General features: G+C 47.6%; 2 protein-coding genes across 7 annotated transcripts in view; one reads left to right on the top strand and one right to left on the bottom strand.

Annotated features, from left to right (window-relative positions):
- Nucleotides 1-2731, top strand: part of LOC146375405 (uncharacterized) — a 31617-nt gene extending 28886 nt beyond the window's left edge. For all 3 annotated transcript variants that reach the window (XM_084948874.1, XM_084948873.1, XM_084948875.1), the window contains exons 6-9: nucleotides 31-100; nucleotides 402-448; nucleotides 673-731; nucleotides 1571-2731. In XM_084948874.1, coding sequence (XP_084805000.1) covers nucleotides 31-100; nucleotides 402-448; nucleotides 673-731; nucleotides 1571-1613 — 219 coding nt within the window. In that variant the 3' untranslated portion in view covers nucleotides 1614-2731. The remainder of the gene's footprint in view (nucleotides 1-30; nucleotides 101-401; nucleotides 449-672; nucleotides 732-1570) is intronic.
- Nucleotides 2732-6647: 3916 nt separating this feature from the next.
- LOC146375404 (echinoderm microtubule-associated protein-like 6) overlaps nucleotides 6648-25413 on the bottom strand; it is a 70772-nt gene continuing 52006 nt past the window's right edge. The window contains exons 18-45 of one of the 4 annotated variants that reach the window (XM_084948869.1): nucleotides 24987-25080; nucleotides 24803-24903; nucleotides 24369-24571; nucleotides 24181-24292; nucleotides 23298-23425; nucleotides 21905-22046; nucleotides 21656-21808; nucleotides 20847-20978; nucleotides 20249-20337; nucleotides 19905-20081; nucleotides 19345-19579; nucleotides 18813-18939; nucleotides 16903-16917; nucleotides 14671-14749; nucleotides 14466-14595; nucleotides 13041-13139; nucleotides 12511-12531; nucleotides 11780-11953; nucleotides 11489-11697; nucleotides 11243-11400; nucleotides 10775-10889; nucleotides 10495-10683; nucleotides 10163-10335; nucleotides 9931-10093; nucleotides 9581-9684; nucleotides 9327-9480; nucleotides 8958-9058; nucleotides 8387-8870 (exon numbers count right to left, since the gene is read on the bottom strand). In XM_084948869.1, coding sequence (XP_084804995.1) covers nucleotides 8702-8870; nucleotides 8958-9058; nucleotides 9327-9480; nucleotides 9581-9684; nucleotides 9931-10093; nucleotides 10163-10335; nucleotides 10495-10683; nucleotides 10775-10889; nucleotides 11243-11400; nucleotides 11489-11697; nucleotides 11780-11953; nucleotides 12511-12531; nucleotides 13041-13139; nucleotides 14466-14595; nucleotides 14671-14749; nucleotides 16903-16917; nucleotides 18813-18939; nucleotides 19345-19579; nucleotides 19905-20081; nucleotides 20249-20337; nucleotides 20847-20978; nucleotides 21656-21808; nucleotides 21905-22046; nucleotides 23298-23425; nucleotides 24181-24292; nucleotides 24369-24571; nucleotides 24803-24903; nucleotides 24987-25080 — 3746 coding nt within the window. In that variant the 3' untranslated portion in view covers nucleotides 8387-8701. The other 3 variants (XM_084948871.1, XM_084948870.1, XM_084948872.1) reach the window with 3 other exon arrangements.

Genomic DNA, 25413 nt, shown 5'->3' with positions numbered 1-25413 from the left:
CGCTGACTCGTCTCTTCTTCTCTGCTTTAGTTCGCCGTGTTGATGTGGATCCTGACCTACGTCGGCGCCTTGTTCAACGGCCTCACTCTTCTTATTCTGGGTGAGTCACAGCGGGGGCGATGATGTCACCAGTCTTAGGGTGGAGGTCTCAGTGTGTTGTCTCCTTTGACTCCATCTGGTGGAGTTTTAGGAACTTGCACTGGTCGATTTTGTCTGTCTTCATCAAATGACCAAAACGAAATCCTTTGGAGTCAAATCACAGATAAATGTAACGTTTGTTAAACAGGAAGTCCCGTTAAGATGAACTGCTTTAAAGTGCAGACACAGTTTGAGGTTCATTTACATAAAAATACTCGAGTAACACGAACCACACTCAGCCGCCGCCTCTTCTCCTCCTGCAGGTGTGATCGCAGTCTTCAGCTGCCCGATCATCTATGAAAAGCACCAGGTGAGGGCTCATTTTACCCACAATGCACCATTCTGTCTGCAGGTTTGAGGGTGTTTGATGGACTGCTGGGAAATAAACCACAGCCAGTAAAGCCTCAGACAGTAAAGATGTTCTCTACTTGTTTTTATTATTTTACTGTTAAATACAGAAAGAACGTTGATGATAGAGATGATGGAGGTGCTCGTTCTAGTTTTAATGTGTGTGTGTGTGTGTGTGTGTTTCAGGCTCAGATCGACCATTACCTGGCTCTCGTCAACAACCAGATCAAAGACGTCGTTGGAAAGTAAGTGAGCAGCAAAACAGCAACTTCCTGTTGTCAAAGCCAACAAAACCACTGTTTTTAAATTAAGTGTCTGCTGTGGTCGAACTCGCGGCGGGGGCCTCGCAGCTCGCGGCCTCGCGGGGGCCGTGTTGTATTCTTGAAGACGTCGGTAGTTTCATGTCTAAGAGAAGCTGCAGAGCAGACTGAGACAAAAGTGCAGTTTTAAATCTAACCAATTAAACGTGAGCCCTCGGAGCTGCTGTCAGCTCACAGTTCATGAGGATTATTGGAATTGTGGATGCACTCATCCACTATCTCCAGTTTTATTTCTGCTGATGTTGTCGTATCAATAAGACTGATGGTCACATGGTTTCTGCTGAAGGCGCGACTTAAACGTTTTTCTTAACTTTGTCAGATCAAATCCAACAAATACATCCAGGAATATTTCAGGCAGCAGGGCCTGCTCTTAGTGAGGCTCACGTTAGTTTCCCAGCTCAGAGTCTCTCTGAGACTGACGGGAGAACGATGTAATCGGAGTACTCGGACACATCGATTCGCTCCCTCCAAACGGCTCCAAACCCTTTGCTGACTTCCTCCGTGCTGCTGGAGTAAAGAGTGAACTCCCCTCAGCTGCAGTCTGAATCAGCTCATGGCAAGAAAAGCTGTATGACTCATCCATGGGATCAGCATATGCTGCGCTAAAGAAATGCCACACACATAATTATACACAAAACAAAACGTTTTTAAGGGGAAACCGGATTATTTCACGCCCAGACGTCTGATTTTTAACGTCGACTTTGATGTTTGCGTTTCTGTCTCGTTCTCGTGCTGACGGCTCGTCTGTTCTGATTCGTTCACAGGATCCAGGCGAAGGTGCCCGGGATGAAACGCAAAACAGAGTGACGGAAACAGGAAGTGGGAGTTGGATTCAGGAAGTCCTGAGCCAGATGATTTGATTGAAGGATGGGGGTGTGTGGGTGGGTGAGGGGAGACGGGGTGGATATGAAAGAAGGCTGGAGGAGGGGGAGGGGTTTGGCGTGGACGCAGCCCTTCCAACTGCATTTGTCAAAATAATAAAACATTTTTTTCCAGTTCCGAATTCCTTTTATGTTTTTGTGTTTTCTGGGAAAGTTGCAGCCGTGTGACGACTCCGAGGTCGGCGCGATGATTTTTCACGTCCCCCTCCCCCGTTTGATTTTTTTTTTTCTTTTTAAAGTCGAGTTTTGAAATGTTTGTTTCTGCGCTTGAAGAAACGCATTTGGATCTTGAGCGAACCCTCGCTCCCTCCACCCGGCGCGCTGTGGGAGGTCGGCTGCTCCTCGGCCGGGTTCGGGGGATCCGTTTTCTGTTTTTGACTTTAGGTTTTCCAGCTGAAGGGTTCGTTTTCACGAGCAGCCGGCGGCGCCTCTGTTTTTGTTTCTTTTGGTCTGAATATTCTCGCTGATTTTCGGTGTATTTTTGTGATTTCCTGTCGTGTCCCTGAAGCTCGGAGCTCGTTCTTCGGTACGCCGGTTTCGCCTCGATGTGACGAACGACGGATTCGCGAACGACGTCTTTGACTCCTGATGAGGCAGCGGGGGGAGGGAGGAGGGTTGTACTACCTTTTAAAATCTTCATCGCTTCTGAGTAACTCTAGTTAGAAACATCTAGAAATCTTTGCCGGACGATTTAAACACATTAATTACATAAAAGTCGTTATTTCCACGTCATCGCAGCCGTCTAGTGACAAACTCTGGAAGGAACGTTTACATTCATCAACATCAGAAAATATTTAAAAAGATTAAAAAAAAACATCCATGGGATTAAAGTAACCATTCTGTCTGTGGAGCCGTTATCTTAATAAAGTTGCAACTTGATGTGACTTTTGGGAAACCTTCAAGCATTTGTTTGTTATGCAAGTATAATTGTGAATGATAAACTTCATACTTCAATTGTGACGATAAAAAGCTTCCAGCCGGGAGCCGTGTTTGTGGAATGCATTGTGAGATGTAAACAATTATCAATAAAGCTTCTAGACGAAAGCCCCGCCTCCTCGTCTGTCCGTCACTTCCTGTTGCTTGTTAAATACGGAAGCCCATTTGTGCGCAAATGATACAAACAAAGGAAAGTACAAATTAACTTAAAAAAAAAAATGTTAAATTTGTTAAGTTAAATAATGTTAAGTTTGATGTGTTGAATGTAGAACTAAATGCACACAGGAGCATAAAAAGTACAATATCAATATTTTTATACTTCACTCGTGAGAAATCAAGATGTTTTGGTGATGACTTTCAGTGATGAGCTGGATCAAGTTACACTTTAAAAGTTTTAAATCATGATTAGAAATTAAGACAATTTAAACCCATATTTATAAATACTCTGCAAATTTAATCTTTAATATTCATTCAGTCACAAAGAAAAGTATCTGTTATAATTATAACATTAAATATGTAGTAAAATTTAATTTGATTGTTGTAATTTGCAGGATTATATTTAAATTCAAATTAAATATTCAAATAAAATAAAAAACTGATAAACTTGTGATTCTGACTCATCAACATTAAGATGAACGTGGCAGAAATGAGCTTCCACAGCAGGTTTTCTGTGGGTGAGGCTGAAGCTGCTCCTGAACTGGCTCCTCCAACACTTTCAGGTTTGATGACTAAATGATCGATTACTGTTTAAAGTCGTACATTTACAGGCTTTGTTTTTCTTACACATCGTTGGTTGCATAAAATCATGTCCCGGATGATTCCCGTGTTTGTGGAAGAACGACTCCTGTGACGATGACGATGAAGACGCGCTCTCTGAAGTCTGTTTCTGGGACAGACCTTGGATGAGCTCTGGTTGAGTCTAATGAAAACACTAGTCAGACCAGTCTGTGTGAAAGTGAAGGAAGTTTGTGCTCTTGAACGGGCTGAGTTATCACCACCTGAGACCAGGTGTGACTCCAGTCAGCAGACGGCTCACTTTTCTTACCCCGACCACAGGAGAGAAAGAAACTTTGAACTCTTCGCAGGTTTAATCTGGATCAGATCAGGTTAAACATTCCTGTCTGTTTTCCAGCTCGAGTCTCTCTGACGTCAGAGCTCGTCCTCCTCCCTCCTGCTGATGAAGAGTCTGTAAACCTGCATCATCCCCTCACCACTTTTACCCCCCATGTTTTTATTATCATGACTTCCTAATCAACCTTTCACTTCTATTCCTTATAACTGATCTGTTACTTATACCCATCGATCCTTTATGCATATCATCCCCATTAATTACCTAAAATAAACTGGTGACCTGTCCAGGTGTACACCACCTCTCCCCCTCAGACAGCTGCGATAGGCTCCACCCTTCATGACTGTCCATGACATTTACACAGGGAGTGGATCCCTGATTCATAAGAGATCACGATAATGGACGATGATAAGAAATGACTCAACGCAGGGAGGGTTCGGGAACAAATTATTGATAAGAGATAAAAAACAGTAGATAAAGTGTTGGCAGGAGGTAAAGGGTCAAAAACTGCTGCGAGAGGAAAAGTAACTGTTAGCATTAACAGCTAATGCTAACAAGCTAAATATGTGGTAGGAAATAAGAGAAGAAAAGACGGTACGATAGAGAATAAATATAGGATATACTGTAGAATAAAGTCTTATTATTGATCGGATATATAAATATATTTTATAAATATAGTCCAGCTCCCCTTTTTTTAAATTTATTTATATATATTAGGGGTGCAACGACACACAAAATTCACAGTTCGGTTCGATACTTTGGTGTCACGGTTCAATATTTTTTCGATACAAAAAAATGTTCATGCCTTTTTAATTTGTCATTTATTAAAATTATAAATATATATTTTAACTCAAAAGTACAGTTTTTAAATTTAATGTTGCTGATACAACAAAGTAATAAAAAATAAATCTATCTGATGGAGAAATCCCTCATCTTTGGAAAAGAGTTTATTACAGAGAAATGTCTCTTTCCAAAATAAAAGCTATACTATACGCTTCTTCTGGGCTATATTCTCAGCAGCATATTAAACATATCAGGTCCCCATAAGGAGAATCCTGTGCTAACGGCTGTCTAAATGACTCGGGTAAAGTTTGTAGCATGCGTGCTTGTTGTTTTTGTCTGCTTCCACTTGTCTTTGCACTAGGATGATGTCGGTGTAAATGTGCAGTCTAATGATGCGCGAATCATGAACGAATCGTTCAATACTTGAGAATCACTTTACTGACTCATGAATCATGATTCACAAGCCCAACTGACTCATTGACTCATCCCTGTTGCTGTTAGCAGCAATATATCTAGCTTATAATTAAAATTGTGGAGAAAAACACAACATCCAGTATCTTAACAAAAAAAAATTCTGCTCTGAACTGGAAGAAAAAACCCTGAGTAGAAGCTCACATCAAGAAAATAGCTCCTCGGTTCACAGTAGCATCGCTCTGCTAACATGCTAACAGCACATTTGAGCTACTCACCCCCTCCCTCCTGTGCTGAATCGTAAGCATAAGCGAATCACTCACTCACTCACCCCCTCCCTCCTGGCTCACAGCTTCTTCTTCTTCTTGGTTGGCAACCCAATGTTAAGGCGCATTACCGCCCCCTGGCTCACAGCTCAGTGGACATTTAGATGAGAAAATATATATTTGACACATTTAAGGAAAATACTAATAAAATAAAAATAAACAAAATAAATGTTTATTAAGCAATTTTGATAGGAAATTGCTTAATTTTAGAAATGTTTTTGCTCTTTTTTGCTCTATAAAATAGTTGTTTTCTTTTCTAGTGACTCATTAAAACTCGATTCAGTAAAAAGAATCACATTTACCATCACTAGTGCAGTCATATTCGTTGTGTTCCCACTAGTGCTGTCAGCGTTAATCTCGTTGAAATGACGTTAACGCCACAACACGGCAAATCTCCGTTAACGAGCTACCGCGGATCGCCCGTGCGTGGGGCTGGACGGCAACACGTTAACAAGCTAACTGCGCTAACACAGTAGTTCCCACCCATGTAATTGAGCATTGCGTGGCACATCCAACATACTGTTTTACTTTTGTCCATGACGCGCTTACCTTCAGGGTCATACGTCACATGAAAACAAAATAGTTCCAAAGGCCAGATCTGAATGAGGGTGGGGGAGGTTCAATTTGCCATGTTGCAAGGAGAGCTTAACTTCTGTCTTGCTAGCTTGCGCTGTGCTCAGTGAATCTGCGGTCGACTACTCCGCCTAGGCTGCACTGTCAAGCGCAGATCCACTGAGCGCTCAACACAGACAGCATCGTCAGAAGAAAAGTTGATAAAATAAATTAAAAATGTTGTATTGTTCGATACATATGCGTACCGAACCGAAAGCACTGTATCGAACGGTTCAATATCGATACGAGTATCGTTGCACCCCTAATATATATGTATATATTTATAGTTGTCAGCCACCTCCTGTACATGGATGACATCAAGCTGTATGCCAAGAGTGAACGAGACGTCGATTCACTGATCCACATCGCCAGGATTTACAGCAATGTGTAGTCGGATGATAACAAAGAGAAGCAAGGTAGTCAGAGCCGAGGGGCTCAAACTACCAGAAGCCAACATTGCAGACATAGAGGACAGCTACAAGTACCTGGGGATCCCACAGGCACATGGGAACCATGAAGAGGCCGCTAGGAAAGCTGCAACCACCAAGTACCTGCAGAGGGGCAAGTCCTGAGGAGTCAGCTGAACGGTAAGAACAAGATCCGGGCCATCGACACCTGCGAGAGCTTGAAGGATAGACCGCTGCAGGGGCGAGATACAATTTGACAGAGCAAAAACTACGTAATATATTTTTATATGCAAAACTTTATAAGCTGCTAAGGAGCTACATATTCATCTATATTCAGCTTTGAGGGTCAATACTGTGTGTGTGTGTGTGTGTGTGTGTGTGTGTGTGTGTGTGGGGATAAACGAGTCAGCAGTCGGTTGGTTTCTCACAGGTTTTTTTTTTGTTCATGGTTACACACACAGACTCTTTGACACGTTTCACGACAGTTACACGTTAATAATCCGACACACAGACTCGTCCACGCTCCGAGAAACATGAACACGTCTCCACAAATATCTTTTCCTGCGTGTTGGTACGACTACAAAGCTTTGGATGTTTCACGTCTTTCAAACAAAAAGCAGCAGCAAAGCAAAAAGCTTCTTTTTTTAAACGTCCATTTTTGGATGAACATTCTCAGTGTAGCACCAGACAGAGTACAAAAAAGAAAACACGAGTTCAATTATGGATTAAAAATAAATAAATCGAGCATATGAACCTCGTCCAAAAGAAACAAACATAGGTAGAAAGATCCGGAAAGGCACTTAAGTGTGACGATGTCCAACCACAGATGCAGTGAAGGCGCTGACATGAAACGTGACCGTGAGACTTTTTGTTTTTTCAGACAAACTTCACAAAGTTTCTGTAAATATGAAACTGCATTCGATTATTTTTTATTATAAAGCAGTTTAACGTTTCTGTTTTCTGCATAAAGAAATCTTAGTTTGACCAGAACGCCCGCTCGAATCGGCTCATTTCAACAACACGTAATAAGATGCTGATTTCATCAAAACCAAACAGAAACCAGAGCAATGTACCAGGATGACCTTTGACCCCTCCTGTAGTGATTTCATTTTGCTTCATGTCGGTGTTTCATTTTTATATAAACAAAGACTTTTGTGTTTTACTTGAAGATAAAAATGAATCCACCTCACAGAGCGATGTAATAAATCTTTTAGTTTAGTCTTTTCTTTTTCTTTAATTTAATGACATTTTAATTTCGTTTGCTGTGCCGTTTGTGTCTTTGGGTTTATTCCTCCTAATTTAACTTTAATGTCTCTTTTTATAGTTTCTGTTTTCTTTGAAACTTTGACAGATGCGTGTGAATTTTATCGTAAATGACTTATTGCCAAAATAACCCCTGAATGTAACCGAGTATCTTCAGGTTACCGTTTGCGTCTGAAGATGTTAGAGAAATAGTTCTTGTGTGACACTTGTGGGCCTCCGTACATTCGTTTGAAGCCGTTTTAATTACCTTCAGCGCGGCTCAGTTAGAGCTGCCTTAAACTCTGATTTCTGCTCAGTTTTGTGGAAGCAGCAGCTTTGAGCCGACTGGAATGTCTTAAATGTTCAAACTTAATTCATCTCCACCACAGCGACGACCCAACACAAGGCCTTATGGGTAACAGCAGGTGGCAGAAACCGTCCAACAAGGTCATCCTGTGGGTTTTGGTCAGATACCAGCTGATGGATCCTCTGAGTCATGTGATCCATCAGGAAGGTTCCCACTGAGCCCTGCAGGGGGCGCACTGACGTGCAAATCTGAGCGTGTGGTTGACCAAAGTGAGGGAGGGGTCTGTCGTTTGATTGGTTTACAGCTGTGCGCTCCCTCACCTTATGAACCTGTTTGCACAAATTTTAATGTTTTTTTTCACCATGTGACCAAAAAAGAAAACGACAAACATGTAAACATCAGCTGATAGAGTCCGCGGGTTCTCCCGAGGCTTTGTGTTCATGTCCATGCATCCGTCCGTCGTGGAGGGTTAGTCGCAGTCTGGCCCACGTGGCGTGGGAGGCTCGGGCTGGTTGTGGGTTCGACTCCCTCTGGATCCACTTGTGGTCTGTTTAAGGCGCTGTGGATCCGAGTGTTTACAGACATTTCCACACAAACACACTGAAACACACAAACAGGCATTCAAGGAACCTTGTGTTGTCAACTTCTGCAAACTGTAACAAAGACTTTGTCCACCAGGGGGCAGCGTTGCCCCTGGGACCGCTGCGCTTTAACTTCCTTTTAGTCCCAGTTTCCTCAGCTTTAAACACGAGGTTTAAACTGGTTAAAAAAACATCGATGGGCTTGTTGCACCACCTTGTGGTGCAGATCGGTATTACGCAAACGGAAAGCCCGCCCCTTTTTAAACTTTACCTGAAATCTCTTAAACACGAACAGAAGTGTTGGATACAAGTCATAACTTTCCTAATCTTAGAAGATATTTTAACAGCGAGCACTTTGAATTACATTTACAGGCTCACAGCAAAAACAGGTGGAAAACAGGTGAGACTGTAACTGCTGTACGAATCTGTTTAGAAGGTGTTGGACTCCGAAACCATCAATAAAGACACACGTGTGAAAACCAAGGTTCATGCCCGTCGCAGCATCTTGTCTTTATAGTCAGAGAGAATAAAAACAGTTTTATTAGTTTAATCTCTCCTGAGTGCATGGTTGTGTTATTGATCGGTGATCGGGTTACCTGCAGTCGTCTCCTCCTGTGCTGATCACGTATTTGTCGTCGTGGGAGAAGCGGATGTTGGTCACATGAGGCGAGTGGCCGAGGTAGCGCTTGTGTTTGGCCTGCAGACAGAAACGAAGCAAACGTGCGTCCGTTTAATCAACTTAGTGGATACAAAGAATAAACTGAACCTGAGCCTACAAACACCCTCAGCTACAGAAGTTTGATATCCTCAGAGATCAAAAGGTCAAAAGTTTAACTTCAAACTTGTGACTTTGTTTCTTTCCGTTAGTGCTCATGAAGCCCTCGACTCCTCGACTCCTTCATTTATTTCCTTTCCTACCTCCGAACAACTAATACTGAATAAATGAGACGTGGCCACAAACTCACAAACTTCTCTGTGCAGGGGAAGTCGAACAGTTTGACCAATCCAAAGTCGTCGCCGGTGACGATGTTCAGGCCGCCGTGAGACACACACGCGCAGCTCACGTCAGCTTTGTCGGCGTTTCGAGGCCAAATCCCCAAAACTTCGTCTCCCAGGATGCTGAAGAAGAGACGACAGAAAGAGCGAGTCAGCGCCGCGGCTTGTTGTCGGGTTAGCTCGGGGGTCGAGCGGGCGACTATGAGCCGTATTTGTGCGTTACCTGGTCCACGTTGCCCAGGTGATTCTGTCGATGGCGATCGGGTCGCTCACCAGCTTTCCAGAAGGAACCTCGAACACCTGCCGCTTATAAGCTCCCGTGGACACCTGCAGGTGAGATTGTGATGCACGCGTCAGCAGAACGAGTGTGTGTGTGTGTGTGTGTGTGTGTGTGTGTGTGTGTGAGTGTGAGATCTGTAGCTGGACCGGAGGATGGCCGGGGGTTTTGTAGGGTGTGTGTGTTTTTTGTGTACATATACATGTAGAGCAGTTTCTGATGTATCACAGCACCTGGTGACTGTGGGAAGGAAGAGCCCCCGTCTAACAGGAAGAGACCTCCAGCTGTGGGTGTACCTGTACGTAGCAGCTGTCAGCAGAGAAGTCGAGCTGCAGGACGAATGCGGGGATGTCGCTGCAGTAAACCAGCCGGTTCAGCGTCGGCCCTGCGCTCACGTCGTACACGTCCACCGTGTTCTCCACGGAGCCGACCGCCAACAGCCGCCGGTCCGGACTGAAGCTGCGCACAGAGTTCAGTCAAACAAACATCCAGCGCTTTCATTCTTCGCTCCCGCTCTCGCTCTCTTACCGGATGTCCTGGACGGTGGCGCTGCGGTCTCGCTTCTTCGCCCACATCTTCAGCGAATTGGAGAGGAGGAGGAGGAACTCGCCGTTCTTCATCCCCACCGCCAGCATCTCTCCGTCTGCGCTGTAGCTGACGCAGCGAGCCGCGTGGCCGACGCACACTTTGTTCAGCAGTTTCTAACCAGAGAGAGAAGATTTCTTTAACCAGCCCTCGCTGCACCACATCATGCAAACCTGCAGCAGCGCCTGCTGTTTCTAGCCCTCCTCCACCCCAGCATCCACCACCTACGTCCTAAAGAGCCTGGACTCCAATCACTGACATATGTATGAATGCACCTTGTCGGCGAGGTCCCACAGGCGGATGGTGGCGTCGTCGCTCGCCGTGATGCAGAGATCTTTGGCCGGATGAGCGCCCAGACCCCAGATTCCCCCCCGAGCGTGACTGTCCAGCAGCAGGTTGGACGCCGCGTTCTTCTCCCCGACCTCGATGATTTCGCCGTCTTTCGTCCCCACCAGGATCTTACCCTGAGGAAGACGAGAGCCCGAGGCGATGAGGAAGACGGACGGGTGATGGCGGAGGAGGAGCGGGGAAAGAAGAAGAATGTCGAGGTCTCACCTTGCCTCTGCAGACCGACCGCACGCACTCCACCTGCTGCCCGGTCTCCAGCTGGAAGGCTCGGCATCGTTTCATCTCCTGATCCCAGAGCTTCACCGCTCCGCCCTCCTTCGTCCTGACGCACAAACACAGTTTTTATTTTCCATTTTTTCCACGAAGGAGAAAACAAAAACTGAAAAACTAGAAACAGCACAAAAGAGGAGGTTGGGTTGCAAAGGAGCTTGCAGACTGAGACAGCTTAAACAGAGGACCACGAATGAGGCCATCACACAGAGATCAGCTGATCTCTGTTTCTGTGGCGACGTCCGTCCACAGAGAATTGGCAGCTTTCAGGAAGTAGAAAACTTCCAAACTCATGGTTGGTCCCGTTTTCATGACATCATATATGAAAACATCCTTTTAAAAAAATCTGTATTATGAAGATGGTTCTTGATGCTCTGCAGGTGAAGCGGTCGGCGTGTGACTCACGGCCTCTCCTTTCCACCGGTGACGATGAGTCCGTCTCTCAGGGTGGTGTACATGGTGAAGACCGGCCCGGTGTGAGCCTTCGCCACCACCCGCAGCAGGTAGTGATCTCGCCACACGTACACGTCCCCGTTAATGGCCCCTGTGAACGTCAAGTTATTCTGCAAACGTGAACACAGACACGGTCAGCTTACGTGCTTCGACTGAACGACGCTCCTGAGGGGCCCCGGGGCGAAGCGGCGAACTCACCGCACCGAAGGCGACAGACAGCATCGTCTGCATCCTGCCGTCCTCCAGCGTCCCCACCACGCCCTTCTTGTACATCAGCGCGCCGCCGGCCAGCGTCCAGAACTTCACGTGTTTGATTCCCACCGACACGAACTGAGCGTCCGAGTCGGGCCGAAACTCCACCACGAAGATCCGGTCCGGGTGTCCGGCTTTCCCGCACACTCGAGATCCTGCAGAGGAGACACGCTGTGGTTACCGTGGTTACAGCCACCACAGAGGGAAGCGAATCAAACCACGCTGAAAGTCTCTGACCTTCCTGCCAGCGCCACACCGTGATGGTGTGTTCAGGGTCCACTCCGACGGACAGCAGCAGCTTTCCCGTGGCGCTGAAGTTCACGTAGCCGACGCCTTTGCTGTGCGGACAGCGGAGGATGGACAGCGTCTGCTTGCCCATGGCGTCCCACACGTGGATCGAGGGGGTCGTTCCTGCGTGGAGACGGAGCGAGTGTTTATCGCCGTTACAGCCACAGGCAGCGTCAGCACGACCACAGAGGGATAAACTACGACAGCGACACAGAGGGGTCGGTGCAGCCGACAGACACCCTGAAAACCAGACGCTGTTTCACCGCCACGCTAGGGCGCTCGCGCCCCATTTATTTAATCCTGCTCGCATCGAGCGTTCGGGTCAGGAAAGCACGACGGCACAAGAGTTTGCGTTTGGTACTCGAGTACTTTAACTACTCGTTAAACAAATCGAATGAGTTCAGTTTGATTAAAAAAACTGAATTTTTGTATAACATGAATATATTTTAAATATTTAATGAAATTTCTGAACATTTATCAGAAAAATATTACTTTTTTATAAATGTTAAAATTTTGTTGAAAAAAACGATTAAAAATGCAAAAATATTTTGTTTAAATTGTTTCTTTGCATGTTTTTATGAGACGTAGCAGTAAAAACCAAACAGACACGTCTGGTTGAGTCGGGCGCTCTGGGTTTCAGTTTGCTGTGATGGGAGGCGTGCGGGTCGTTTGTAGTTTACCTGGGAGTTCACCGCCGTCACCTGAGGTGTTGTGAGAGCGATGGTGACAAATGAGGCCGGCCAAAAACACACACACAAAGACAACAACATGAAAACCTGCAGTGAGTCACAGCCAGGCAGAAAAAACGTTTCATTCATCCTGCGTCTGCGCGGAGCTTCGACGGTCCTGACTGCGGATCGCTTCGGCTGCTCTACGGTTCGATACCAAAACAACAAACTCTGGGATGTGAAGCTCTGCTTGTGTTTCCTGATTTGCTGAATTAACCCCACTTCCTGTATTTTAAACGCAGACCTCGAGGGGAAACTGTCACGATGTGCCGCCTCACGCTCGCTCTGACAGCTGCAATAAGCGTTTGCTCCCTGTCGGTGAGTCGGTCAGTTTCCACTGCGTCAGTAGAAATAAAGCAAAGCAGGCGGGTTAAACAGGAAGCAGGGAGAGAAAGCGGGACTTCTCTTTAGTACAGTTAGTGGAGGAAAACACGGCCATGCACCGACAGCGACACGCCACACACACAAACACCGAAGCGTACCGATCTGCCCGGTGGCGATGATGTTTTTGAATTTGGGGTGCTGGTTGACGGTCAGACACAGGATGTCGTCCGTGTGCTCCAGGTAGAAGCTCTGAGTTCCTGCAAAGACACGTAAACAGACACGTTTTACCTGCAAGGCACCAAATAAACTCCAGTTCTGGCTGAAACGCAGTCGTTGCTTCATTCAGCACGAGTCACGGACACACTCGTGGTGTTTGTGGGGCTGCAAACGCACACATGCAGGTGAGCTAACGACACGGTTTCATTCTAATGGATGGTGCTCTTTCTGGTGATGTCGTCAGAAGCTGTGCTTTTCTTGTGCAAAGCTCCGCCCACGCTGCCGGAGATCAGCAATCTGCTGCTACACGACAGCGACGGGCGACACGTTTGCTGACAGCAATCAGAGTTTGCTGATTTTAAGGTGCTTTTTTGGACCCAAAGCAAAAAACACAGGACGGCAACATCCAGGCACAAATCTGTGAATTTGTGTACCTGTGACGACTGCGCTGAGTTTTGTCTGTTATCAAAGGAGTGTAAGTGGTCATTGAAGCGTGCAGCACGCCGACCACTTTCCATCCAAAGGTGATTGCACAGCTCACCAGGTCCTGGTCTGTCACGTCTGTCATTCTGCAGTTAAACTGCCGTCCTGCAGCATCTGTGTCCTGATTTATGGACACATGATGTGTGAGGTTTTGGCTGCACTCTGAATGTGCAGCAACAAATGTGTAATTTTGTCTGTTTCCTCACAGCTAATCGCCGGATTGTCACAAACAGACTGCATGAAATTGCCAACTTGAGCCCATTTAGCCACAAGCTGACAGCAGACATGTTATCGCCGTTTCATCACCGTCTTAATGCACCAAAGTTTGAAGACCGGCGGTCTCCATCTGCGAAGCAAAGACATCACAAGTCCACCGAACTAGGCCACAATCACTCTGTGCTGCAGCTTCCATCCACCTCAGTGTGGCTGCAGCATAAAACACGAACCGACCAATCACAGCCGAACGGCTCTGTGAGGTAAGAGGCGTGTTTTTGTGGATGAGATCCGGTGGAGCGCAACATCTTTGCTTCCTGTGTGCGAGCAGGTAGATACAACCTGAACACGTTTCCACAGGTGTGCATGAAGCTGAAGTCTGCTCAGCAGAAACTGTTTAACAACAACAATAATAATAATTTACCTGGTAAAACCGTTTTCACAAACATAAAAGCTTTTGAATATTAAATGTTACATAACTGACATCATGTTTCTGTGCAGCAGGTAGAAGTGGCACATTCAGAGAGGCATTTACAGAGACTTTAACATCTTTCGGACACCAACGCCTGCCGACTGTTCGTGCGAGGGTCGGTGAGTCCGTCCTGCTGAAACAACCTCACGTTAGGACTCATCGTCCACAGCACGTCACTCAGGTGTGTTGTTTGTGTTACCGGTGCTCAGGCTGTGCACGATGGCGGTGGCGGCAGTGTGGTACACGATCTCGGTGCCGTCGTTGAGGTAGTGCAGGTTGTTACGACAATCGAAGCCCCGAAAACCAAAGACGTGGTCCAAGATCAGGTCCTGGAGAGGGAGAGGCGGACGGTGAACGCAGGGACAGACGGACAGACGGGCCGACAGACGGACGGACAGACTCACCTCGACCGGCCGCTTCTTCTTGGACACATTGTTTTTCTGGAGTTTCTCGGGCTGCGGCGCCGCTCGGCTCACTGGCGGCCTGGAGGATCGATCAGCGTGTCAATGAATCAATGAGTCAAAGACAGAAAAACATTCATTTACATGTTAAAGGACGAGATCAGAGACACACGGGTGGAGCACAGACACAGAGACAACATGAACTACACATCGGGGGGTTAAACAGCTGATCCGGCGATGTGCTGGTGCTCCGCCCTCTTTCTGTGAACTCAGACCAGCAGCCATTTGGGTTAGAGCAGCCGTTCTGCTTCTGACAGAGTTAAATCACTCAGATTTGTCAACGTTACAGCGTCACTGTGCTCTTTGTTGTCTGTTGGCGACTAGAGGGAAGAGGCGGAGTTTAATGCAACCTTTCACTAAACCGAGAGCGTCGACCTGCCGAAGCACCTGAAACCTACAGGAGGAAGGTTCTGCTACTATTCAGAGTAATAACTGTAGTAACTGTTGCAGTAATTGCAGGATTTTGCGGTGAGTGAACCAGGTTCACTGCATCGTCGATCGTCACGGTAACAACAGTTAAACTTCAGTATCCACTTATGAACCTGTTTCACCTGCACAGGTGCAACTCAAAGTGACAACAGGTGCACTGGAGGGGCAACAATGAGACCACCCCAAAAAGGAAATAGATTAGCAGGTGGTGGTGCACCCCCGTCAGCTCCTCCAGGATGGTACGGACCGTCTGTATCTCCCTGCACATGTGGAGGAGCAGACACCAGCAGACGTTACAGGAGCTGAGCTGCACAGGTGTCTGCTCCTCTGTGTGACCTCCAGCGGGTTACTCATGAGCACGTTTCTGACCAAACCGTCAGAGTCCACGAGGGCAGGTCCACCACCACAGCATCGTCCTCCAGCACGACTGGTTTGGACGTGGGTCCGCGGGGTCTGCACAGGCTCCTTGTTGGCAAATAAACTTTAGTTTTTAGCGATTGAAGCGAGACGTTATCGCTCAGTGCTGCGAACGGTTCATCAAGGCGCCAAAGCCGTAAGAGAAGTGGTGCATGACGGAGAGATGAAAGTGACCAAACAGGACGAAAATGCACTGAAACGTTTTCATGAAATGCCAGCGTGTGATGCGAACACGATGAAGAGGACGTGTACAGGCAGGCAGGTGTTACCTGGATCCCCTGGACAGCAGAGGGATAGAACCAAGGTAGAGCTTTAGAAACACACACAGTCACACACTCTTATCTACACTTAGACTCAACACACACATGCACACACACAGGCTTTCCTCCTCAGAGACACTGCAGCACTGTGGCTAAAAGTACATGCTAACAAAACGCTACCATGCTGCTGCTGCTGTTTAATCCTCAGGCTGCCAGCCTAACATGCTAGTGCAGCTAACCGTGTCAGCGGGCTAACGTGCACAGGTACACCTGTGGCCTCACAGCAGCAGGTGCAGCCGCTGTACCTGAGAACTTAGTGAGCCTGGATTACTGTTTATCAAAGGGAGACACAGGTGGCTGCTGCAGTATCATCGATACCAAACATCTGATAGATGTTAGAAGCAGAAAAATGGGCGAGTGTGAGGATACGAGCCAGTTTGGGTCAGAACGTCTCCAAAACGGCAGCTCTGTGTGGGGGTCTGCAGGGGTCAGTTTTTATGGTCCAAAGAAGGAACAGCGGTGAAGCAGCGACGGGGCCGTGGAGGCCGATGCATGTGAGGACTGAAGCCTGGTCTGTGTGGTCCGATCCAACAGACGGGCTAAAGCTTCATGCTGGTTCTGATAGAAAGCTGTCAGGCTAACCAGGCTGACCCCCGTCCACCACTGAAAGCACCAACAATGAGAACTGGACCACAGAGCGATGGAGGAAGGTCGCGGCCTCCTTCCTCCACAAACAGGAACGGTTTGTGCAGCACAGCGACAAGTTTGAGGTGTTAACTCTAATTTTTAAAAGATCGCAGTCCAGTCGAGCCTCTGTGAGATGTGCCGGACAAACAAGTCGGATCCACGGAGGCTCCACCCCACAGCTAGCAGGACCTACTGGATCTGTTCACACCTGCTGAGTCCACGCCTCGACGAGTCGTAGTGTTATGTCTGATCGAGGAAGAGTTTGAATGGATTTGTAAATGAGAGATTTCTGCTTTTGGGCTTTAATAAATGATCCAAAGTGGCTGCAGCTGAGGTTTTAATAGTGTGACCACCCACACAGTAAGTGTTGGCTCATACTTACTTGACAATGCCCTGCCTCCAGGGGAATGCAAGTTAAAACACAGCAGAGATATTAAGAGTTTCTACGAGGCCAGAGAGCAGCAGCAACACTCAGGAACTAAGGGTACCACAGAGGGACAAAAACAAGCGTTATCAGTCAGGACGGGCACCCTTTATCATTAAAGATTCTCTCGCACTTCCAAATACCTGCAAGTTCTAGATTTGGTCAGAGATTCTGTCACTGAGGCGGCGGCGCTGGAAGAGAAGACGTGCACACCGGGAGCTTCTGTGCATGAACTCAGAGCACAGACTTGATGCTGCTACTCCACAGCCTGGAAAACCCCATTTCTACAGGCTGGAAAATCCTCACTTCATATAAACTCAGTCAAAGTTCCCACATGACCACCTCGCAATCAGCTGATTTAATGTTCTACAATTACTGTAGTATATTTAAAGCCTTCATGCACCCTGCAGGTCCACGGGGGTGGGCTCAGGTTTGGCCTCTTTTTAATCATCTTTACAGTTTTTTTGAGATGTCATAACTTTGTGAGTTCAGGAGAAATCTGCAGGGCTGAAAAGCACATTTAAGCTCTGTGAAAATCTGCAACCAGATCAATTTTACACCCACTCAATGACTTAAAAACTAAAGCCCAGAGCTCACGTGTGGGATAGGTGGCTGCTCAAAACAAGTTCATATGAAAGGCCCCTCAGTTATCTACATTTGACACCAGGCTCAGCTTCTTCACAATAATTTATAATATGGTAACATTTTAACAAATAAACCTCATTTGTCTTCAGAAGAAGAAACCTGGTTGGTGCTTAGATCGATCTTTGGTCTGCAGCTTTCTGACCCTGCAGACACATTTGTTCCTTGAAGGTGCCCTTTGTTGTTGAGTGAACTGTGAACACCGATATTACAAACGCAGCCAGAAGGATCCACTCAACATGCAGAAGCCTGAGCATGCGCGAGCACATTAACACACACGGGCGCACACACAGGGAACGTCACCTTCACTGAAACAGACAGCGAGGATAGAACATGTTGGAAAGTCAAAAAAAGCTCAAGAACTCGTTAAAGGAAATCACAGAGAGCACAAAGACATCCTGCACGTTTAAGAAACCTGAGAAGTCTGTGGAGCTTAAAGCTGAGAGACTGTGTTAAAATGTGTGGTCCCAGTGTTTATTATGGGGTTTGCTGTTCGGGCTTCGACTGTATGATTTCTTCTGCCAACTCACTCCCAGGACAGAGATGTAATCTCACAGGAGTGACCTCTGACTGGCTGGAATAAAGTTCTTGATTACGATTTTCTGTTCTTTAGCCATTTTGAACGTCTTTGAAGCTCTTGTTGTATTTTTCTGGTTGGATGTTTTCGCTGCTGTCAGCTTTGAATGTTAAGATTTCATTTGTATGAGTTTATCACGTCCTGTGTTTCTCCCTCTTTGTCCCGTCTTACTGTGTTAGCGTCTTTGACTATTACCTGTCATCTTGCTCGGTCTCAGCTTTTGAGTTTTGGTGAAGTTTTGTTCCTTGTTTTATTTTAGAGCATTTTCTCTTCAACTGTCTCTGATTTTCATAAAGATTTATGGTCCAAAGATTGAAATTTTGTTCATATATTAAATAATTGTTACAAATTTAGACAAAACAAGCTACAGATTTTTTTAAATGTCATAAAGTATTCTACATGATTTAGTTTGCAGTATTAGGAAATATCACTAGTGTTTTTTGCAATGTGATGTTTTTCATTAGTATGCGCTCAGATATGGGACCCTTTGTCATATTTTACCAGCAACACTCCGACATGTTTTTAATGCACCCGTCCCAAAATACAGATCCTGATTCATTATGATGGTAAAAAACAGACGTGTGTGTGCATGTGTGTGCACGTGTGTGTGTGTGTGTGCATGCGTCTGCGCGTGTGTGCGTGTGCGTACCTCTCCTCAGCAGAGAGCTCCTTCAGCTGTTGGTGAGGTTTGGTTCCTCTCATCGCTCTGATGCTGACGGCGTACATCTTCGTGGTGTAATCCACCGTCTTCTCGCGGGCGACGTCGCTGTCGTAGCCTTTAAACACACACAGTTACAGATCTGAGGGACGGCTTCTGGGTTTATGTTGGTGCGTCACTGAGAGGTCATGTGACACCTGGATCCAGACATTTTTGTATTGCAGCTTTCAGGCAGAGACTTTGTTCGTGTTTGGATGCATGAAGACTCGGTTTGTCTGTGTCTGCTTTATGATGTCACAGCTACGATAGCTGAGAGGTGGAGTACGGATAAAGGGCGACGCCATCGTGTTTGGTGCAGATCTGAACCTCGTTTTTTAAACTGTGAGCTGGTGCAGAGACGTCTGCTGAGTTTAGCACCAACGCTGCTCTCTGTTCCATCATGATGTTGCCGACTTCAGAGGCTACGATTAAAGACGAAACTGTAAACCTTGGATTCGTGTTTATCGAAACAATATTTTCAAACCTCCGTCCTCCTCGATGTCGTCATCCGACTCCTCGCTGTCTACGAGCGGTCGGCTGTCGCGAAACAAAGGCCCGTCCCCCTCCACGCTGACCACGCCTCCTCGCTCCCTCACCCAGATCATCAGGGCGGTGTCAGCCCCGCCCACCGTCAGGAGCGTGGAGTCATCCTGAGCCCAGCGGACGTTTGTGACCTGTGCGCTGTGGCCCACGTAACGCTTAAAGCGAGCGTACTGACCCTGCAGGAGGAAAGGAAGCAGGTCCTTAAGAGGAAAGGTACACACACTCAAACACCTGAGGTCAGAGGGGCACTCTGATTGGTCCTAACTTTACAGGAAGTCACACAAGTTATCCAAACTGACTTTTCTATCGCCACATTGAAACCTGGGAGGCTGTGGCTGAGAAACTGCGAGGCGAGCACTTCAGAACAATCAGACAGCGTTGAACCCAGAGGAGTCGCCCCCTGCTGGCCACTAGAAAGAATGCAGTCTTCTCTGTACAGTGTGTGTGTGTGTGTGTGTGTGTGTGTGTGTGTGTGTGTGTGGTTGAGGTTGTGTGTCGTACTCTGACGGGATAGCTGAACAGTTTGAGGAAGCCAAAGTCATCTCCAGTGGCGAGCAGCGTGTGGTCTCTGGTGAGCGACGTGGCGTTGATGTCGGTGATGTCGCTGTGCGTCGGCCAGATTCCCTCACAGGTGGAGCCCAGAACCGACGTCCAGCCGGCCCACTCGATCCGCTCCAGCTGCACAAACACACACACAACACGACACACACGGGTCGTTTCCACACGTCAAGCTTTTCTGTCTCCGAGACGAAACAAACTGACTCGTTCACGCCGCTGGAAATACGTTGGAGGCGTGACATCATGAACCCGAGCTCCTCCTCCTCTTGCTCAGCATGCACACTGACCTCACAGTTTCTGATGGTTTGTCGTTTTCCTCGCGGGGCTTCAAAGAACAGTTGCTCTTTGGCTCCCGTGTTGACCTGCAGCAGTTTACCTGCAGCACAAAGACAGCAGAGAAACATCGTCTGACAGCCGGAGCTGGACTAAGAATAACGCAGTGGCTGAACGCGCTCGGAGATCTCGCCGTCTGCTCGCAGACTCTCTGTGCATCATTCAAATGTTAGCATTTACCCTTTAACTTAGTCCTCAGTCACATTAGGGACGGGTTGGTGACCCCTGATAACCTCTGGTTGCTATGGAAACATGGACCAATAACCTGAGCGTGGTTGTTTTGGTCGGGAGCAGACAGCAGCACAGTTCGCACATGTCCGCAAACATTCGCCGGCTGCTCACCGAGCGGGAAAAACCGGAGGACGCTCGTCTCCGGAGGCCCAGCGTTTACTCTGAGGCCCTTTCTCTGTTAAACAGCGCCCCCTGCTGTGCGGAGGGCAGCATCTAAAGTGTGAAATTATGATTTAACAAGCACTGCTGTTGTCAGGTGTGTGCAGGTGTGAGAGCGACTCGGATGGGAGAGAGAGAGAGAGAGAGAGAGCCGTGTGCTACCTCGGGCGTCCCAGTCGATGTGCGTGATGTAACTGGACGCTCCTTTACAGATGCCGACTCTCTTGCTGCTCAGCACGTTGTAGATGTCCACGAAGCTGTCATGTGACGCCACCGCCAGGTATTTACCTGAGTCTGAGAGCACGAACACCCGGAACACACACAGTCTGTCACATGACCCACAAAAGATCAGATCACAGCAAATCAGCAGGTTTATGGCTCTGCCTTTAAGTTACAACAGTTCATGTGCACAGTGAAGCTCACACATTTACAAACACGACGGCCGTCTTTATAAAACCTCGCAGCAGGTGTGCAGGAAGGTGGTTCTCACTGATCCTCCTCTTTTTGTAAGACAGGAGTCAGGACAGGAAACTGTAGCTGGTTATTTTCACTCTCCATATCTACCTGCCTGACCTGGCAACACCTCAACAAAGAGCTGTGTTCATCTGGGGTGGTTCTGTAAAGCTTCTCCTCATGTGTTCGTCAAAGGGAACCATTGATAAAAAAAAAGCAGGCGGCATGTGATATAAGAGCCAACAGCTGCAGATGTTTCAGCGCATCGCTGCCGCCAGCGAAGGAGGAGGAAACACATCAGCGGCTCGGTGGTGCAGCGGTTAGCACCGTGGCGTGGTGCGTTCTCCAGGATGTCTCACAGTCCAGGCAGACACGTGTTAGCTTAACAGCTGATTTCAAAGTGCACAGAATGAAACATCTGCAGTAAAAACGTGTTTGTGGCGTCAAGAACAGTCGCAGCTCTGCGATGAAATCATCACAGAAGCCAACTGTGTGTGCGCGTGTGTGTGTGTGCGTACCTGGGGAAAAATGGATATCAGAAATGGCGTCACGCCGATGGTGGAAGCTCAGCAGGTCCTCCAGCGTGTCTGCGTTCACCACCAGCACGCCGCCGTCGCTCAGACCGACCGCCAACGCTTTCCCGTCAGGAGAAAAGGCGCAGCAGCGACCGCCTGCAACACGCACCAAGTATCCGATTACTGGTAATCTGGGGCTGTGACGCGCTCAGGGACATTAGTAAAAGCGGACGCCCGTCCCGTTAATCTGACCTCTCTTCAGCTTGCGGACGGCCACCATGCGGTGATTGGCTGACGTCTCCCACAGCCGCAGCGTTTTGTCATCGCTGACGGTGGCGCAGACGGGGAGGAGGGGGTGGGGGGCCAAACCCCAAACCTCGCCCTCCATGTGACCCTACACACACACACACACACACACACACACACACACACAATATTACCATGATGATGTGAATGTGCAGCAGGAACAGGAGACACATGACAGGAGATGGCATTACCTTGGCCTCCAGTAACGCTGTGAGGAACCGTGGATTCATTTTTGACCAGGACATGTCCTTCAACGCACATATTAAACAAATATGTAAGACTGCTTTCTTCCATTTGTGCAACATCTCTAAAGTTAGAAATATCCTGTCTCAGAGTGACGCTGAAAAACTAGTTCATGCATTTATTACTTCCAGGCTGGACGACTGTAATTCATTATTATCAGGATGTCCAAAAAACTCGCCTTCAGTTAATCCAAAATGCTGCAGCAAGAGTCCTGACAGGGACTAGAAGGAGAGAGCAGATTTCTCCTGTTTTGGCTTCCTGTTAAATCCAGAATTCAAAATCCTGCTCCTCACATACAAGGTCTTAAATAATCAGGCCCCATCTTATCTTAATGACCTTGTAGTACCATATCACCCTATTAGAGCACTTCGCTCTCGCTCTGCAGGCCTACTTGTTGTTCGTAGAGTATTTAAAAGTAGAATGGGAGGCAGAGCCTTCAGTTTTCAGGCCCCTCTTCTGTGGAACCAGCTTCCAGTTTGGATTCGGGAGACAGAAACTATCTCTACTTTTAAGATTAGGCTTCAAACTTTCCTTTTTGCTAAAGCATATAGTTAGGGCTGGACCAGGTGACCCTGAATCCTCCCTTAGTTATGCTGCAACAGACGTAGGCTGCCGGGGGATTCCCATGATGCATTGAGTGTTTCTTCTTCAATCACTATGTATTAACAGACCTCTCTGCACTGAATCATACCTGTTATTAATCTCTGTCTCTCTTCCACAGCATGTCTTTATCCTGTCTTCCTTCTCTCACCCCAACCAATCACAGCAGATGGCCCCGCCCCTCCCTGAGCCTGGTTCTGCCGGAGGTTTCTTCCTGTTAAAAGGGAGTTTTTCCTTCCCACTGTCACCAAAGTGCTGCTCATAGGGGGTCATATGATTGTTGGGTTTTTCTCTGTATGTATTATTGTAGGGTCTGCCTTACAGTATAAAGCACCTTGAGGCGACTGTTGTTGTGATTTGGCGCTGTGTAAATAAAACTGAATTGAATTGAAATCAGGTCCACAGGCACCAGACGTCCCCTCACCATGGAAACAGGTGCACACACACACACACACACACACACACACACACACACACACACACACAGTATTCCCACCTGCACCAGCAGGGTCATGGGTCCGGTCTTGTCAATCTCCAGAACTTCTCCATTTTTGGTTCCCACCAGGATGTGACCGTGACCCAGGGTGATGGCTCTGATGGACGGGTTGTCCTCCAGCAACAGTCCTGCACACACACACACACATCTCTGTATCGTCTTTTCTGGTCTCTGTTTCTGCTGTAAAGTCTCTCTGTAGTTGTTTTTCGGTCTGAGTTTCTCTAGTCTGGCTCGTTTCCTTTTTATAAAGATGAAGCTGCCGAGACGATTAAAGCGAAATCAAAACGATCTCCCTGTGTCCTGGGCGATCGGGTTGGCTTAATTACTGTCTCTCTGTAATCGTCTCTGTGATCGGCTGAGCAGCCTGGACTAAAGGCGGCTCTTTCCAGTAACTGCTCTCTTTTCCAAACCTGGATATTTTTGCAGTTTCAGCTGCACGTCCACATGATGGCAGCGTTGGACAGAAGAGGTTCTGCTCCACAGGTTAAATATGAAACTCCACAGAGTTACAGAGCATCTCTGTGTTGTTAGGAGAAAAACTGAAAACATAAAGCGGTCAGTGGGTTTGAGTCTCACCTGTCAGGAGACGCCACAGGTGACACTGGTACAGGCAGCAAACCCACTGGCTGAGGCTTGTAGTGACACAGCATGCAGATGTTTAGCATCTGGCTGAGTTTACACCACGAGCATCAAACGTTTGCTTACTGTTTATCTTTGTAAACATCAGCTCAGCCATCAGAGTCTTTAAAAACTGATGACATCATCAGCAGGTCTCAAACAGAATCTCAGACTCTGATTGGTGGGATCAGGGCACGGTCAGTCCACCTTAAATGATAAGGTGGAGCTGTAATCATGTTTTTCTGTGCTGACTGAATCTAAGCACCTTTCGACCCCGGGGACAGCGCTGCTCTCTTGATGGCGTAGGTTTTCAGGCAGCGGTCAAACATGTCGTCCCACAGCTCCACCACGCCGTCCTTCCCACCCGTCACAAAGCCCTGCAGACAAGCAGATGTCACTGAGCTTAAATACCTCACAGAGGCCGTGGGTCGGGTTCAGGTCTGCCCTCCTCACCTTGTCCAGGGAGAACGTGGCGAACACCGGCCCGTCGTGGGCCTTCACCGTTTTCAGCAGCAGCGGCTCCTTCCAGATGTAAACGTCTCCGGTGGCGGTTCCGGAGAACACCAGCGCCTCAGTGCGGCCGTAGCACACCGACATCATGGTCTCCGGCCGGCCGATGCTCCTAAAAGCGCCGCGCTTGAAGGTCAAACCGCCACCTGGAGGACAGAGGGAGAAGTGCTCCGTCACACTGTGACCTACAGGACCCTGTAGTTCCTCTAGTGTCCAGCAGGGGCTCCAGTCAGTCCCCACAGACTGCCAGGGTAAAACCTCACACCTGTAACGCCTGTACGGGGCCGGCTCACCTGCTTAAACTGGTGCCAGTTATGGCGAGCGGCTGTGAGATAAATGCTAAACGACAAAGTGAAACATCGACGCTGCAGTTTTACCTGCAAGCTGCCAGAACTTGATGTGTTTGATTCCCACAGTGACCAGTTTGTCCGTGACCATGGGATTACACTTCACCACGAAGATCTTGTCCTTGTGACCCCTGAGAGAAGACGGACAGTCAGTAACCGTCAGCTGCAGCTCTGTGCAGGTAAACGTTAAGGTCAGCAGCAGACAGGCGAGTACCGGGCAGTGGCGAGCTTCTCTCCTCTCTTCCAGTCCCAGACGACGATCGAATGTCCATCATCGATTCCCACTGAAACCAGACTCTTCCCATCAGCTGTGAGAGGAAACACAGATCAGCTGTTTACTGTGAGTCCAATCAAAGCTTTAAAATAAGCTGACGTGTAAAACACACCCACAGTTTTTCAGTCGTGTCGACCACAGTTTGCAGTGACGTCGAACTCTTTTGCAGACACAAAAATGTCGTAAACGTCTCCAGAGACGACTTTGTTTCATACGATGTTGACCGTTTTAGTATCTGTGAACTCTCAGGCTCGTTTTCTTAATGTCACATTTTCACTTACCTTTATTTTAATGCTTTTAATCAAGTTTTGATGTTTCCAGTGAGGTGGGAATGTGTCGTGTCCTGTGGATCTCTAATGCACTGTGC

The sequence above is a fragment of the Perissodus microlepis genome, chromosome 13, assembly GCF_051167445.1.
Source record: "Perissodus microlepis isolate ML-2025 ecotype Zambia chromosome 13, ASM5116744v1, whole genome shotgun sequence".
Classification (NCBI taxonomy): Eukaryota; Metazoa; Chordata; class Actinopteri; order Cichliformes; family Cichlidae; genus Perissodus; species Perissodus microlepis.
This window is presented reverse-complemented; position numbering and strand designations above follow the sequence as displayed.